At 44.5% G+C, this 15912-nt stretch overlaps 1 protein-coding gene across 2 annotated transcripts in view; it reads right to left on the bottom strand.

The window, feature by feature from the left end:
* The window catches only part of ADCY2 (adenylate cyclase 2), a 453943-nt gene that overhangs the window by 36365 nt on the left and 401666 nt on the right, over window positions 1-15912 (bottom strand). For both annotated transcript variants that reach the window (XM_088827623.1, XM_055422281.2), the window contains exon 19: window positions 1095-1179. In XM_088827623.1, the coding sequence (XP_088683749.1) occupies window positions 1095-1179 (85 nt within the window). The remainder of the gene's footprint in view (window positions 1-1094; window positions 1180-15912) is intronic.

Raw genomic sequence — 15912 nt, 5'->3', positions numbered from 1 at the left:
GATTCTAGGTAATGAAAATGTATTGCTGGAAAGCAATCTGAGTAATCATTCTAGCAGGAGAAACTGCCTGACAATGCAGAGCCAAGCATGTGCCAGGGACAGAGGTGAGGACAACGGTGAGGGGACCCAGGGCTTCCGAGCTCTGTGTCAGGACCACAGTGGAGCTCTCCGGAGTCTGGAGAGGGCCGCACTGTGGGCTCCAGGAAGATGGCAGAGGATGGATGGCATCCCTAGGTGCCGCACTGACTGTCACAGGCCTGGTCTCTGCCCTGACTGTGAGATTATTAATAGCTTCCTCCTGGTGAGAAATGGAAGCTGGACCCACACTCCCCAGCTGATATAATTTTACTGTTGTATAATTTTACTGTTTAGAGGTGTGCATCTAATTTAACTGGCCTTGCCTTTTCCTTGGTTATCTCCAAATAAACCACTTCTTTGTTTCATGCTGTCCATCAAAGAACTTAAAACAAACGTTGGTTGAGGCAGAGCTACCTGTATGGGACACTTTTTAGTTTTGCGGTGATTGTCCTTGTTTGCAGGTGGAGAAAGAATATTGCCTATCAAAGTCCTGCACCCACAGGCTCTACTGGGAGGCCAGAGGGGCGCAGAGCCTGAGGAGGACATTTCATTTGTATTACAAAACAAAAGTTCTGAACAGGGGACCGTACTTCTAGGGATAACTGCAAGTGACAGCAAGGATATTTAATATCCACTTCAAAGAAAAAGAAGCCATACCTTCTGAAATGCAGATGAAAACCCCAGGCAAGGGACATTTTTCCCAATTAATGTCAGCTATTGAAGGAATACTTTTGTAGGCTTACAAAACCTACATATTTATTTTGAGACTTCATGGGAAATTCATTGACTCACATTTCTGCCATTCACAAAGTCTGCCTCTTAGGGAAGCAATAGAGACCTTTTCCTAGTGTCTATATCCAAGTACACGCACCTTGTGCTACCTGCTTTTCTGTTGTGATAAGATGCTGCTGCTGATGCTTCAACATTTGTTTGCATGAAACCAACAGCATTGTGCAGGAGCAAAGTATTATTAATACAGCACTTTAGAGAAGTTATAGGAGAAACAAGTTTCTTACCTGTCTGCCCAGAACAAGCAGTGTGATGAAAAATATAAAGAGAGATACTGAGCCCATGGTCTTTAGGTCTTTCCAAATGCCTGGTCTATTAAGAAACAAACAGACGAGAACAATACGAGAAAACAACATACACACAGGACTTAGAATTCATGCATCAACAAATTTCAGAATCTCTAAAGCCTGTCTACATTCTACACCAATCAACCAAACACACACACACACACACACACATTTTAAATATATTTGCAAACCCAGATTGCATCAAGAGAAAACAAAATAATCCTTATTTTGAGAGCTCAGTAAAAGGGAAAAAATCTTCCAAATGAATATAGATTTCTTACTTTATACCAAGCTCTAGCAAACATATAAAAGAATAACAGAATATTTGTAATATTTTCTTTTTATTTCTGGGATCAGTATGGATAGTCTGATTACATGATTTGTCTTTTTTAGTAATTATTTGCAGAAAGAGACAGTATACTAGGAATGAATAATCATAGGAAATACAAAAATGAAGTAGGGAACTTAATTTCTATAAGCCACTCAGACTAAGGAATGATACATGCTCATACAGCTTTCTGGCAGGTGTTGATTCTTAGTCCTTCTTCCATGGGGTTTTGTATCACAAAGGTGTAAGACAGATGGACACCCCTGGCCCACGGCCCCATCAAGTTCCTGGCCCACTTCCCCAAGAGTTCTTACCATGCTGGCTGGAGCCCTCCATCTTTACCACAATCTTGTAGGCAATGACCACAAACACATCCTACTTGGCATGTGTGATCGTCCATTTTTTGGTGTCAACATAAAGGTTCTGTTTTCTGGGAGAACCCTGACAAGTTCAGCAAACAAGGAGAAATATACTTGGTTCCCCAGGGGAATCTTGCAGAAGCTGACAAATGATTATTCCCCACAGTAAATGAGACTTGAGACAGAAAAGTTGATAATGTATGGACATCATGTCACATAAGCAACACAGCCTGTATTTAATCAAGTGTAAATATCAGGTCATCAGTTTCTGCTTGTGAGTTGAACTGGCGGTGAGATTTTCCTCTTTCTCCATAGAAGATTCAAGGGCTGATGACATAAGAGAAACTGATCAAGTACCCAAGAGTGCAGGTGGGCTTTGAAGTAAGTAACCCAGGATGGAATCATGGCTCCCCTGCTCTAGTGAGCCTGGCACCCGGGATAAACTCCTCCAAGCTTCACCTTCCTCATCAGCCAAAGTGGGTACTGATGCCCATGGTATAAGCTGTCTTGGTTAGTAAGTCAAATACTGATGTACCTGCACACAGCCTGACTCACAGGAAGCACTTTATAAATGGCACTCACGATTTTTAGTATTAACTACACAGTGATAAAGAAGGGAATGGAGCGAGGAAGCTAGAGAACAAGATAAGAGAATGCAGGCTGGGGAATTTCATTAGCAGAATGACAGGCAGATTCTGGTAGAGAAGAGGAGACAGGATCTCCAGTCCCAGTGGCTGATGGGCGTCTGACCTCAGAGAACTCTCCAGAAAGGCTATGCTTGTACTCAGGTCTCTTTCCTTCTCCTGAGCCCAAGTGTGGATGGAAAAAAAAAAATTTTGAGCTCAACAGCCATAAGCAGGTCACCAGTTTCTCTCTGTGAATGAAGTAGGCTGAGAAATGTCACTTTCCTGTCTCACTAGGACTGATTTTAAGAAATGAAGATCCAAAGTTGCTTCCCTGGTGGCTCAGACGGTCAAGAAATGAAGATCCTTTTTGAGCCCGTGGTATCTGTGTCTAATAGCACAGTTGAAGTGACTGTGGGGAGCGGATGTTTATAAACAATGCAGACTTCAGTGACTTAATTCATACCCCCCTCCCCCTGCCATACTGGCTACACGGACAGGATTTTTTATTTATTTTAGTTGCTCAGTCATGTTCAACTCTTTGCAACCCCATGGGCTATAGCCAGCCAAGCTCCTCTGTCCATGGAGTTCTCCAGGCAAGAATACTGGAGCGGGTTGCCATTCCTTTCTCCAGGGGATCTTCCCAACCCAGGGATGGAACCCGGGTCTCCTGCATTGCACGCAGATTCTTTACCATCTGAGCCACCTGGGAAGGATACTGACAGGATACTGACCAGTTATTGTAAGTGGTACAGGGAATTCCCTAGTGGTCTGGAGGTTAGGACTCTGGTGCTTTTACTGCTGGGGCTTGGGTTTGATCCCTGGTGGGGGAATTAAGATCCCACAATCCTCACAACTCAGTCAAAAAAAAAAAAAAGTAGTACAACACAGTCAACACTGCTCAAGAAGCTGATGTAGACCGTTTTAGTTTTCATATTGCTTCATGGACACTCTGCTGCTGCTGCTGCTAAGTCACATCAGTCGTGTCCGACTCTGTGCGACCCCATAGACAGCAGCCCACCAGGCTCCCGTCCCTGGGATTCTCCAGGCAAGAATACTGGAGTGGGTTGCCATTTCCTTCTCTCATGGACACTCTACGACTTTACAATTCTAGGGGTCCGAGAAAACTGCTATGACGCCATCCACCACTGTCTCACCTATCACCCTGTAAACCTAAACTGAGAGGAAAATGTTGACTCTGAGGTCAGGATCTTACAGTAGCTTCATCCATGCAACCAATCAGAACTCAGGTCCCCAGGGCATCCCCAGACAAGGGAACGGATGCCCCACCTATACAGAGCCATCTCTGAGCCTTCTCACTGATGGAGAGGAGGTTAAGACCCTCTTTGTGCAGTTCAGGGCAGGCTGGGTTTTCAGATAATCATACAGAAAATACATGCAAGCAACCTAGAGGGAAAAATCCTTTACTGGGACTCCTCACACTAATGCATGTAAACATCGGTTTAGGAGTAGAAATGACCTTCTCTACATATCTCCCAGATCCTAAGCCTTAGTGAGGAATTGTGGCAGGTGGCACTGTGGACTTGGAGAAAAACCACACAAGGAAAGACTCATTGCTGGCCCAGGGAGTGCACTGGAAAGTGCAGAACTCAGTGGACCTCTGAAATAATCGCGCGCAACATGGCCTATGAGACAGACTTGGGTACCGATACACAGATGCCTTGTTTCTTTCTGATGTTCTTGGTCGACTAGAAAGAACTGGAACCTGCTGTCTTGGATTTCATTTAGATTTCTCAAAAATTTCTTTGATTCATCCAGCCCCAAAGAACTGCCGACTCCAATCAGAGCCCGTCTCTCCCATGTGGGCCATTCACAGGCCAGGGCTGTTGGGCTCCTAAAGCTTGAAGGATGAATTTTTCCATCTATAGGTCCATTCCTGGGTTCCTTGCTCTTACTGTATGCAGGGTAGACTGGGAGGAAAGGAGTAGGTAGCATGCAGGGGACATCAGCACAGACAGAAGAAGATTCCGCGATGTCTTCCGGCAACGTCTAGTCAACTGGGCCGGTTATATCAGTTTCTTATGGCTGCTGAAACCATGCCACACACTGAATGGCTTAAAGCAGCAGAAATGTGTTACCTCATAGTTCTGGAGGCTAGACATTCAAAATCAAGGTGCCGGCAGGGTTGCGCTCCCTCTGAAACCTGCAGAGAAATCCATCCTTGTCTCATCCTGAATTCAGTGCTTGGTTGGGCACTGTTTCACTCCACTGGCTGTCTTCATCATCACATGGTTCCCCCCACCCCACCCTGTGGCTGTCTCCACATAGCGGTCTTCTTCTTTTTTTTTAACCCACATTATTTTTTAAAATTCTTATTTTTGGCTATGGTGGGTCTTAGTTCCTGTGCGCGGGCTTTTTCTCTAGTTATGGTGCATGGGCTTCTCATTGCAGAGGCTTCTCCTGTTGTGAAGCATGGGCTCTAGGGTGCATGGGCTTCAGCAGCCGGGGCTCCTGGGCTCTAGAGCACAGGCTCCGTAGTTGTGGTGCATGGGCTTAGTTGCTCCACGGATGTGGTATCTTCCCAGATCAGGGATCGCACCCATGTCCCCTGCACTGCAAGGTGGATTCTTAACCACTGGACCACCCTGGCCATCTTCTTATAAGGACACCAGTCGTATTGGATTAGGGGCACCCTACTCTCCCTGATGGCTCAGTGGTAAAGAATCTGCCTGTAATGTAGGAGTCGCAGGAGATGTGGGTTCGATCCTGGGCTTGGGAAGATCCCCTGGAGAAGGAATGGAAGCCCACTCCAGCACTCTTGCCTGGTAAATCCCAGGGACTGAGGAGCGTGGTGGCATGGGGTCGCAGAGACTCAGACACGACTGAGCACAAGCAGCAGCACACCAGCAGGACCACATCTTAACTAAATCCATGTGCAATGACCCTATTTCCAAATAAGGTTACCTTCCCGGCTACTGGGGTTGGGACCTCGACACATCTTCATGTAGGTGACACAGTTCACGCATTAACAACTGTATCGGCCATTTATATAAAATTGACAGTCGCTGGGATATGAGATCTCTCTCTCCTTTAAGTTTTAGGGGTGAAATCCACTTTGGACTTGACCATGTTAGGGTCATGTTGCCACTGTTATGAAGTATGGAAGACAGAACTAATATAACTGAGGAAGCTTCTGACTCTAGGATTCTTCGCTTGACATGCTAAGCAAAATGTGACCAGACAGCTTATTTTTCAGTCTGAAAAATTAGGCTCTGGAGACACAGACACCCAAATGTGCCTGTAGCCACACACTAATTTACAGCCAGCCCTCACCCCAAGGCTATTACTGGAGCGATCACTGTGGCCCTCAGGTTTCCAGAGGCCAAGAAAACAGAGAAACCTAACACACTGGGTGAGGGTGATGGAACTGCTTGGGGAACAGTCTCTAACCTAAAGGCAAACAGCTCCATGAGATAAAAATGACATTTTCACTGCTCTCAGGGGAGAATGCAGTCCAGGCATGTATACACACACATAATCACATTTCAAGACATTGTACTTTCTAGACTTAAGCCTCTATTATTAAGAAGAGGACCTCAAGAAACCGAGTTTCTGTGGTATTGGAAACAATATGCAAATGGAGGTAAAAATCAGAACTTCCCAAGTCACTCACTGGGATCAAAAGTAGTTTGACCTCTGGGGCCCTGGTTCCTGAAGCCCATGTTTCATAAAGAAAAGTCCCACAATGAGATGATGGCTCCCACTCCGTTCCTCCCACGTGAGACCCTTGTGTTGAATGGCTGATGATCAGTTTACTTCTGGCTGTAGCTGTGTGATACCAGTAAGTTAGGAACTGCCTGGCTTTGCTGACCAGACACCTCTGAAGCCTCAGGCATCTTCATTGTGTGCTGTGCTTAGTCACTGAGTCCTTTCCAGCTCTTTAATATTCAGTTGTGTCCACTTCAATATTCTTGGCTGGAAAATTCCATGGACAGAGGAGTCTGGTGGGCTACATACAGCCCAGGGGGTGTCACAGAGTTGGACATGACTGAGCGACTAAACTTCACCAGCTGAGTCAGGGCTGGGAGTGACCTGTGTAGACACTTTGTCTTATGACATATTTCATTGCGAACCTTTAGGCTGCCTGACTCTTCTGCCCGTGGGATTTTTCAGGCAAGAATACTGGAGTGTGTTGCCATTTCCTTCCCCAGGGGAACTTCCCGACCCAGGGATTGAACCTGTAGCTCCTGTGCCTGTTGGATTGCAGGTAGATTCTTTAGCTACTGACCCATCATTGTTAAGTGATGAAAAAAAGTGCAAGTTTTTGCCAAGTGGATGCTGCTGCAAGGATGAATCTGCTGCACCTTGCTGAGCACAGGACAGGACCTCAATTACAATGTCGGAAGATGATGCTGTCCAGAATAAAGCAAAAACACACTAGAAGGAAAATGCTGGGGTTAAAATGCAGAAGGCAAGATAAAGACAGCCAATTGCCCTGTCAGGAAATCTTCCAAGTCTGGCTGGAGAAGGAGCGGGAGTTGCTGAAACGCCTGTGTTGGTACCACTTTTCTCATGCTCCCTTCTGGTTTTCCAGTTGAGCGGCATATAGCATGCTGCTGATATCTGCTCTCAGAACACTCTTCCCCTCCGGTCACCAGCACAGTGGCTGGGTCCTGGCCAGGTGATGCTGGCTGGTGATGAAGCGTGAAGATGACAGCTCAGCGAGGATTCCTGTACTCTACTTCTCAGACTCAGTAGCCATCAAAGGACACCTATTTCCCGACGGCTGATCTGTTTGTTTCCAATGACTGCCAGGATTGTGGTCAGACAGGAGAGTTCTAAAACAGCTCAGTCATTTAAAAAGATAAGCCATTTCTTTCCAATGGCTGGAAATGCATCATATGGGCTTCCCTGGTGGCTCAGAGATAAAGAATACACCTGCCAGTGACTGCCAACACAGGAGACATGGGTTCCATCCCTGGGTCGGGAAGATCCTATGGAGAAGGAAATGGCAACCCGCTTCAATGTTCTTGGCTGGAAAATTCCATGGACAGAGGAGTCTGGTGGGCTATAGTCCAGGGGGTCACAGAGTCAGACATGACTGAGTGACTAAACCTCTCCAGTTGAGTCAGGGCTGGAAGTGGCCGGTGTAGACACTTTGTCTTTTGACATATTTCAGTTACTTTCATTCTAATTTTATTGAAATATAACTGACTGGGTAATTTTGAGGTGTACAGTGTGTTTTGATGTACTTACACATTGGAAAATGATTATAACCTTAGCATTTGCTATCATCCTCATCACCTTAGCTCAGTTCAGTTCAGTCGCTCAGTCAGTTCAACTCTCTGCGATCCTTTGGACTGCAGGACACTAGGATTCCCTGTCCATCACCAACTCCTAGAGCTTGGTCAAACTCATGTCCACCAAGTCAGTGATGCTATCCAACCATCTCATCCTCTGTCGTCCCCTTCTCCTCCCACCTTCAATCTTTCCCAGCATCAGGGTCTCTTCTAATGAGTCAGTTCTTCTCATCAGGTGGCCAAAATATTGATGCTTCAGTTTCAGTATTAGTCCTTCCAATGAATATTCAGGACTGATTTCCTTTAGGATGGACTGGTTGGATCTCCTTGCAGTCCAAGGGATTCTCAAGAGTCTGCTCCAACATCACAGTACAAAAGTGTCAATTCTTTGGCGCTCAGCTTTCTTTATAGTCCAACTCACATCCATACATGACTACTGGAAAAACCATAGCTTTGACTAGATGGACCTTTGTCAGCAAAGTGATGTCTCTGCTTTTTAATACACTGTCTAGGTTGGTCATCACTTTTCTTGAAAGAAAAGGAGCAAGCATCTTTTAATTTCATGGCTGCAGTCACTATCTGGAGTGATTCTGGAGCCCAAGAAAATAAAGTCTCTCACTGTTTCCCCATCTATTTGCTATGAAGTGATGGGACTGGATGCCAGGATCTTCGTTTTTTGAATATTGAATTTTGAGCCAGCTTTTTCACTCTCCTTTTTCACTTTCATCAAAAGCCTCTTTAGTTCTTTTTCACTTTCTGCCATAAGGGTGGTGTCATTTGCATATCTGAAGTTATTGATATTTTTCTCAGCAATCTTGATTCCAGCTTGTGCTTCATCCAGCCTGGCATTTCACATGATGTACTCTGCATATAAGCTGAATAAGCAAAGTGACTGTAGACATCCTTGATGTATTCCTTTCCCAGTTTGGAACCAGTCCATTGTTCCATGTCCAGTTCTAACTATTGCTTCTTGACCTGCATACAGAATTCTCAGGAGGCACGTAAGGTGGTCTGGTATTCCAATCTCTTGAAGAATTTCCCATAGTTTGTTGTGATCTTCACAGTCAAAGGCTTTAGCATAGTCAATGAAGCAGAAGTTTTTCTAGAATTCTCTTGCATTTTCTATGATCCCACAGATGTTGGCAATTTGATCTCTGGTTCCTCTGGCTTGTCTAAATCGACTTCGAACATCTGGAAGTTCTCAGTTCACGAACCGTTGATGCCTGGCTTGGAGAATTTTCAGCATTACTTTGCTGGCATGTGATATGAGTACAATTGTATGATAGTTTGAATATTCTTTGGCATTGCCTTTCTTTGGGATTGGAATGAAAACTGACATTTTCCAGTCCCATGGTCACCGCTGAGCTGTCCAAATTTGCTGGCATATTGAGTGCAGCACTTTTACAGCATCGTCTTTTAAGATTTGAAATAGCTCAACCAGAATTCCATCAGCTCCACTAGTTTTGTTCATAGTGATGCTTCCTAAGGCCCACTTGACTTTGCACTCCAGGATGTTTGGCTCTGGGTGGGTGAGCACACCATCGTGGTAATCTAGGTCATTAAGATCTTTTTTGTATAATTCTTCTGTGTATTCTTGCCACCTCTTCTTAGTATCTTCTGCTTCTGTTAGATCCATACGGTTTCTGTCCTTTATTGAGCCCATCTTTGCATGAAATGTTCCCTTGGTATCTCTAATTTTCTTGAAGATATCTCTAGTCTTTCCCATTCTATTGTTTTCCTCTATTTCTTTGCACTGATTGCTGAGGAAGGCTTTCTTATCTCTCCTTGCTATTCTCTGGAACTCTGCATCCAGATGGGTATACCTTTCCTTTTCTCCTTTGCCTTTCATTTCTCTTCTTTTCTCAGCTATTTGTAAGGCCTCCTCAGACAGCCATTTTGCCTTTTGCATTTCTTTTTCTTCTCTTTGGGGTGGTCTTGATCACTGCCTCCAGTACAATGTCACGAACCTCTTTCCATAGTTCTTCAGGCACTCTGTCTACCAGATCTGGTCCCTTGAATCCCTTGAATCATGTCCACTGTATAATTGTAAGGGATTTGATTTAGGTCATCACCTCAAGTGATGCTATTTTTTTTAGCAACTTCCAAGTACATAATACAGTATTATTATATGTAGTCACCACACTGTACCTTAGATCTTCAGAATATATTCATCTTATAACTGGAAGCTTGTGACTTTTGACCAATATCTCTCCACTTTCTCCAACTCCCAGCGCGTGGTAACCACCATTCTACTGTTTCTGTGAGTTCATTTTTCTTAGACTTCACATACAAGTTGTCTCTCTGTCCAACTTATTTCACTAAGCATGATGCCCTGGGGTCCATCCATGTTATTGCAAATGCAGGATTTCCTTTTGTCTCATGGCTGAGAAAATAATATCCCATTATTTCATTTTCTCCACATCCTTGCCAACACCTTGTATCTGCTGTCTTTTTGATGACAGCCATTCTAAGGAGTGTGAGGCAGTATTTTATTGTGATCTTGATATGCATTTTCCTGACTGTAATATTGAGCATATTTTTTTACACACTATTGTCCATTTGTATGTCTTCTTTGGAAAATGTCTATTCAACTCCTCTGCCTACTTTCAAATTGATTTTTTACATTGAATTCTATGAACTCTTTATGTATTTTGGATATTAATCCATTATCAGATGTATTATTGGCAAATAGCTCCTCCCATTCCATGGATTCCTTTTTCATTTCATTGACAGTTTTTTCTGCTAATCAGAAGCTTTTCAGTTTGATGTAGTTTCACTCACTTATTTTAGCTTTTGTTGCTTGTGTTTTTGGTGTCATATCCAAACAAATCATTGTCAAGACCAATGTCAAGGAGTTTTTTCCCCCTTATGCTTTCTTTGAGGAATTTTAAGTTTTCAGATCTTATATTTATAAGTATCTTATCCATTTCAAGCCAATGTTTCTTAGTGGCATATAATACGGGTCCACCCTCATTATTCTGCATATGGTATCCAATTTTTCCAATGCCATTTATTAAAGAGACTACCCTTTTCTTATTGAGTACTATTGACTCCCTTGTCAAATATTAGTTTATTGCATATGCAAGGGGTTATTTATGGGCTTTGTATTTTGTTCCATTGGTCTGTGTCTATTTTTATGTCAGTACCATACAGTTTTAATTACTGTAGCTTTGTAGTAGCAAGAATCCCTTAGAAGAAATGGAGTAGAACTCATAGTTAACAAAAGAGTCCGAAATGCAGTACTTGGATGCAATCTCAAAAATGACAGAATGATCTCTATTCATCTCCAAGATAAACCACTCAATATCACAGTAACTCAAGTCTATGCCCCAACCACTAATGCTAAAGAAGCTGAAGTTGAATGGTTCTATGAAGACCTACAAGACCTTCTAGAACTAACACCCAAAAAAGATGTCCTTTTCATCACATGGGGTTGGAATGCAAATGAAGGAAATCAAGAGATAATGTGGAGTAACAGGCAAGTTTGGCCTTGGAGTATGGAATGAAGCACAGCAAAGTCTAACAGAGTTTTGCCAAGAGAACGCACTGTCATAGCAAACATCCTCTTGCAACAACACAAGAGACGACTCTACACATGGACATCACCAGATGGTCAACACTGAAATCAGGCTGATTATATTCTTTGTAACCAAAGATGGAGAAGCTCTATACATTCAGCAAAAACAAGACCAGGAACTGACTTTGGCTCAGATCATGAACTCCTTACTGCAAAATTCAGACTGAAATTGAAGAAGCTGGTCTCTCCCTGGCCCTCAGACTTGGGCCAGCTTTCTGTGCATGCCCAAGATCTGCTGGTTCAAGCTCCCTCTCCATGCTGCCATTAGGAGGGAATATGCACAGGGACCTGGACACAGGGTGGGAGTGTGTTTGAAGCATGTGGCTCAGTGGGGGTCCCCGTGGGCCAGCTGGAGGGAATCTGTGGGTGAGGTGCTCCCAGTGGCTTGTGGGTAGGCTTCTTGACAAAGGCAGTGATGCAGTTAGTAGGATCTGCATTCCTATGAGAGTCCTATCTGCCTCTCTCCCAACTTGGTAGCATCCTACACAGCTGGGAAGCCGGGCACTCACAGAAGAAGTCACAGGTTGAGAACATCTCTCTTGGACTGAAGCTGTGCCATCCTGGTGGAGGTAGGGTGGTATGGACAGAGTCAGACTGTTTCTCTTATCCACTTCTTATGTCCAAATTCACATTTTTTGCTCCAGTGTGGTGCTAGAACTTCTGCTCTGAAAACCTGGCCTTCCACAAAGGCTCTCTAATCCATGGGTCAGTGGCTAAGAGTGTTTCCAGGGGCTCCATGTCTGAGAGTGGCTGAAGCTGGATGACATATCACTGCAGTGTCTGCAGCCAGGATTAAGGTCTGTATGCCTGCTGCCAAACACGTGGATGGGTGAGATTCCTCCTGGATCCACTCTGGCACTGGATCCCACAGCTCTGATCAAGGCACTTTTGTTCACAGAGATTACAAATTATTTTTGGGGACAAACATGAGGGATGTCTTATTCTGCCATGATGTTACTCCTCCCCTATCTTTTTGGATCTCCATAGTTCTTCAAGGTCTGTCCAATATCACAGTCAACTCTGAACCACTTAACCAGCTCCCAGTCAACAGGTTCACTGAGTTCCTAGGCAGGTTGTAGGAACTCAACCTACAAGTTTCCTTTTGGTTTTCTGGTGAGACATACTTTTCTAATAGAGAGATTTTGTAAGTTCTTGAGAGCAGAGAATACATTTTACTCATCTCCATGTGCTTGGGCTCCAGCATCAGGCCTGGAATACACAGTTTGTTCAATGAAACTGTGCTGTCAAAAAGGAATGAGTGAACAAATAGTTGTGTCGGTTTGAAACTTAACGGGTTTCATTTCTAGACACTATTCCTTCCCCTGGCTGGACACAGATGCCCTGGAATCCTACAAAGTCTTCTGGAGGAGGTGGCCTGGTGTCACCAGAGGACAAAGAGCTCAAAGCCTCATGCTTTTTCTGAGTGTTATTCACAAATGCCAAGCAACACATCCTAGGATTGCAAAGCACAAACATAATATCAGTTAGGCTCACGCTTAGAAAGAGCCCTGGAGGCAGCTGCAGGTTAAGGGAGATGATAAAAGTGGGGCTGGAGAGGCAGTGCTGGCCTTTTGCTGTGGAGATAAGATGCAGTCTGATTAATGCCGTCATCATTTCATCCTGCGGAGAAGAGTGGTTTTAAGTGGGAAGCGACGGATACATCAGTGTGACACCACGGGGGCTGGTGCCTCAGATACATGGGGCTGTGCACTGGGCTTTAGTCTCCTCCACTGGAGGGCTGATGATAAGAAGGCTGTATCCCGCCCAGTCTGGGAGTCCAGGCTCTCTGAAACCGCCTTCCTCCTCTCATTCTAAAATCAAACAAAACAAAAAAATGGCCTATAGTGGGTCCAAATCACAGGGCATTTTCTTTTTTAGGTTAGATAGCAAAGGAGCTCATTAATGGTTGCTTTTTATAGGATAAAAGAAAGCTTGGTAGAGTTTGAGTAGCCCTAGGACAACTTTCTTTGGTTGTTGCTGTTGTGAAATGAGGCGGCTCAGATCACTGACCTTCTTACTTTACTTCCCAGCTCTGCTACCAGTGGCGTCGGCCACAGAGAAACAAACCCGTGTTCCGCAGTTTCTGGAGATGGCACTGGTGGGGGGAGAGGGGAACTGGGAAGGGGGAGACACACTGAGATATTAAATTTGAACGTAATTTAAATCTTTTCAATATTAACTTGGATATATTTTGGGCTTGAAGACAAAGGTGGCATAGTGTTTTCACTTAAAAGAGGAGGCTTCCAAGAGAGATGCCAGCTGTTTGGAATACCTCTGGATCACTGCCCTCAGAGGTGGATGCACACTATTCTTCTTTCTCCTGAGCACAATGAATGCTGCGGTCCGTCCTCTGGGTTTTCATTGAGCTCTTCATCAGTTGATCCCCAGTTGGGATACTGTCAAAATGTTATAATATGCCAAATTCTAGCCACTGGATTTTCCATTAGACACAGAAAGAACAGAGAATGCAGAACCATATTGAAGGTGCTTGACTCAGCTCCACTGCTATGGAGTATTTCCATCGTCCTCTTTGGTATGGAGCTGTTGCTAAGGTCACCAAGTTAAATGACATGACAATCCAGAGCTTCTCCCTGGAGGAAGAAATGGCAACCTACTCCAGTATTCCTACCTGGAAAATCCCATGGACAGAGGAGCCTGGTGGGCTATAGTCTATGGAGTTGCAGAAAGCTGGACACGACTGAGGGACTAAGCATGCATCAGAACTTCTGAACGATGCTGGGTACGAGATATAACCGTGCTCAGTTATACGCATTATTTATATGCTGCCCCGAAGTATTTATTTCATTAGGCTCAGCGTCCACACAGAACTGGTTAACGGGCTGGACTCCAGGTTAATCCTCTGTTCAGACTCTCGATTTCCCACATTTCTTTAGAAGAGAAGGCGTATTTCTAGTATTCAGATGAGTTAACATAATGCCTGGGTCTACATGAAATATTAACATTCATCCCCTGATATTTTTCAGCTCTGTGAGGATAAAAATGCATGGGAAAAATCTGACAATGTCTTGCAGAGCCTGTAACAAGCCTTTGTCAGCAGAAGGAAAAGTGTCTTCAGAAAAAAAACAGCTTCCGGCAATATCAGGGATCATTACCATCAGCATCACCATGTAGAGCCTCTGTAATGGTGTTGTCTGAGGGGTCTGGAAAACGGTGTCATGGACTGGAATCAGAATCATTGACTGATTGATTTAGCAATGATTCTTGTACCCCAGGCGACACAGAGGACTGTTGTAAATGCCAAAGTACCTGGATATGGATTTTTCCAGACCTCCTAAACATCAAACACTTCTGAGGTTCTTTCACCATGAGATCACTGATCATAGTCATGTGATGGCAAGTGAAGTCCTGAGACTTTGTTGGCCTCCAATCGAATGGAGTTTTAACAGCACACTCTCTCAAGTTGACTTTTTTTTTGTTCCGTACAGTTGGTTTTCTGCACTCATGAATCGGTATGAGTATCTTTGATATAATTTTCTGGATTATTCATGGGTCTGGTGTCTTGCTAGTGCACACTTCTCCTGTTTTCTTGGCTGACCCTGCTCGCAAAAATATCCCTGTTGGCTTGTCCGTGATCAATGTTAAATTTGGCTCAAAAAAGGTCCCTGAAACATGGCGAACTCGCCTAGAGGACAACAGCCCAGTCCGAACTGTGTATTCAGAAGATGGCCCAGTATTCCCCTATCACCAGAGATGCTAAAGCCGAGCAGGACTGTAGGTTCCCTGTTTCTTGTTTGTAGGGAACAGACTCCAGCCTCCATGACCTTCCCTAAGCTCCAAAGGGCAGATTCGAACAGTTGTTAATCAGGGAAGGGAGGGGATGTGGAGACAAGGGAGGAGACCACCTGAGACCAGATTAAAGGAGTGCAGGCCCTACCTGCACCTTGACCCTTATTAGTAACCCTGCTCCTGAACCACTGCTACAAAACTCCTTATCATTCCTACTGGGTTAGGATGCACAGTTTTTGAAACATAAGCCCACTGTGTCCCCCTCTGCCTGGTGAAGCAATAAAACCATTTTCTACTTCACCCAAAACTCTGAGATTTGATTCAGCAATGGTGCACAGAGGCTGAGTTTTCAGCATCCATAGTGACCAGAATCAGGCCAGTAAAGGGATGGGACCAAGCACGTGACTTCAATGGCCCAGACCAGCTGGATCAGGAAAGGAGGGCCTGTTGGGCCCTGGTTTAAGCCAGCTCCCTCCTTGAAGGGCTTGGGATAAAATGACACTCATTCTTGAAAAACCATATCAGACCAGCTTTCTTTAAGTTCTTACTTTTATATTTGATAGAGGCGTTTCACCATTAACAAACCAGATAAAGGATGAGGAGACCTTCATCAGTTCTTTGATGGGGGAAGGTCTTAAATCTCAGAAAAGGGAAAGAAAACATTGACCTTGATGGGTTTTGGCTCTGGCATGAGACATGCGGTTAAATCAAACACACAGTTCAGATGGAGAAATCAGGGGATTCCGAGCTGTCACTCCCAAACCTACAAGTCGCTCAGTCGTGTCCGACTGTTTGCGACCCCATAGACTGTGGCTTGCCAGGATCCTCTGTCCATGGAATTCTCCAGGCAAGAATACTGGAGT

Source organism: Moschus berezovskii, chromosome 18 (genome assembly GCF_049115385.1).
Source record: "Moschus berezovskii isolate FMDL1 chromosome 18, NW_MosBer_1.0, whole genome shotgun sequence".
In the NCBI taxonomy this organism is placed as follows: Eukaryota; Metazoa; Chordata; class Mammalia; order Artiodactyla; family Moschidae; genus Moschus; species Moschus berezovskii.
This window is presented reverse-complemented; position numbering and strand designations above follow the sequence as displayed.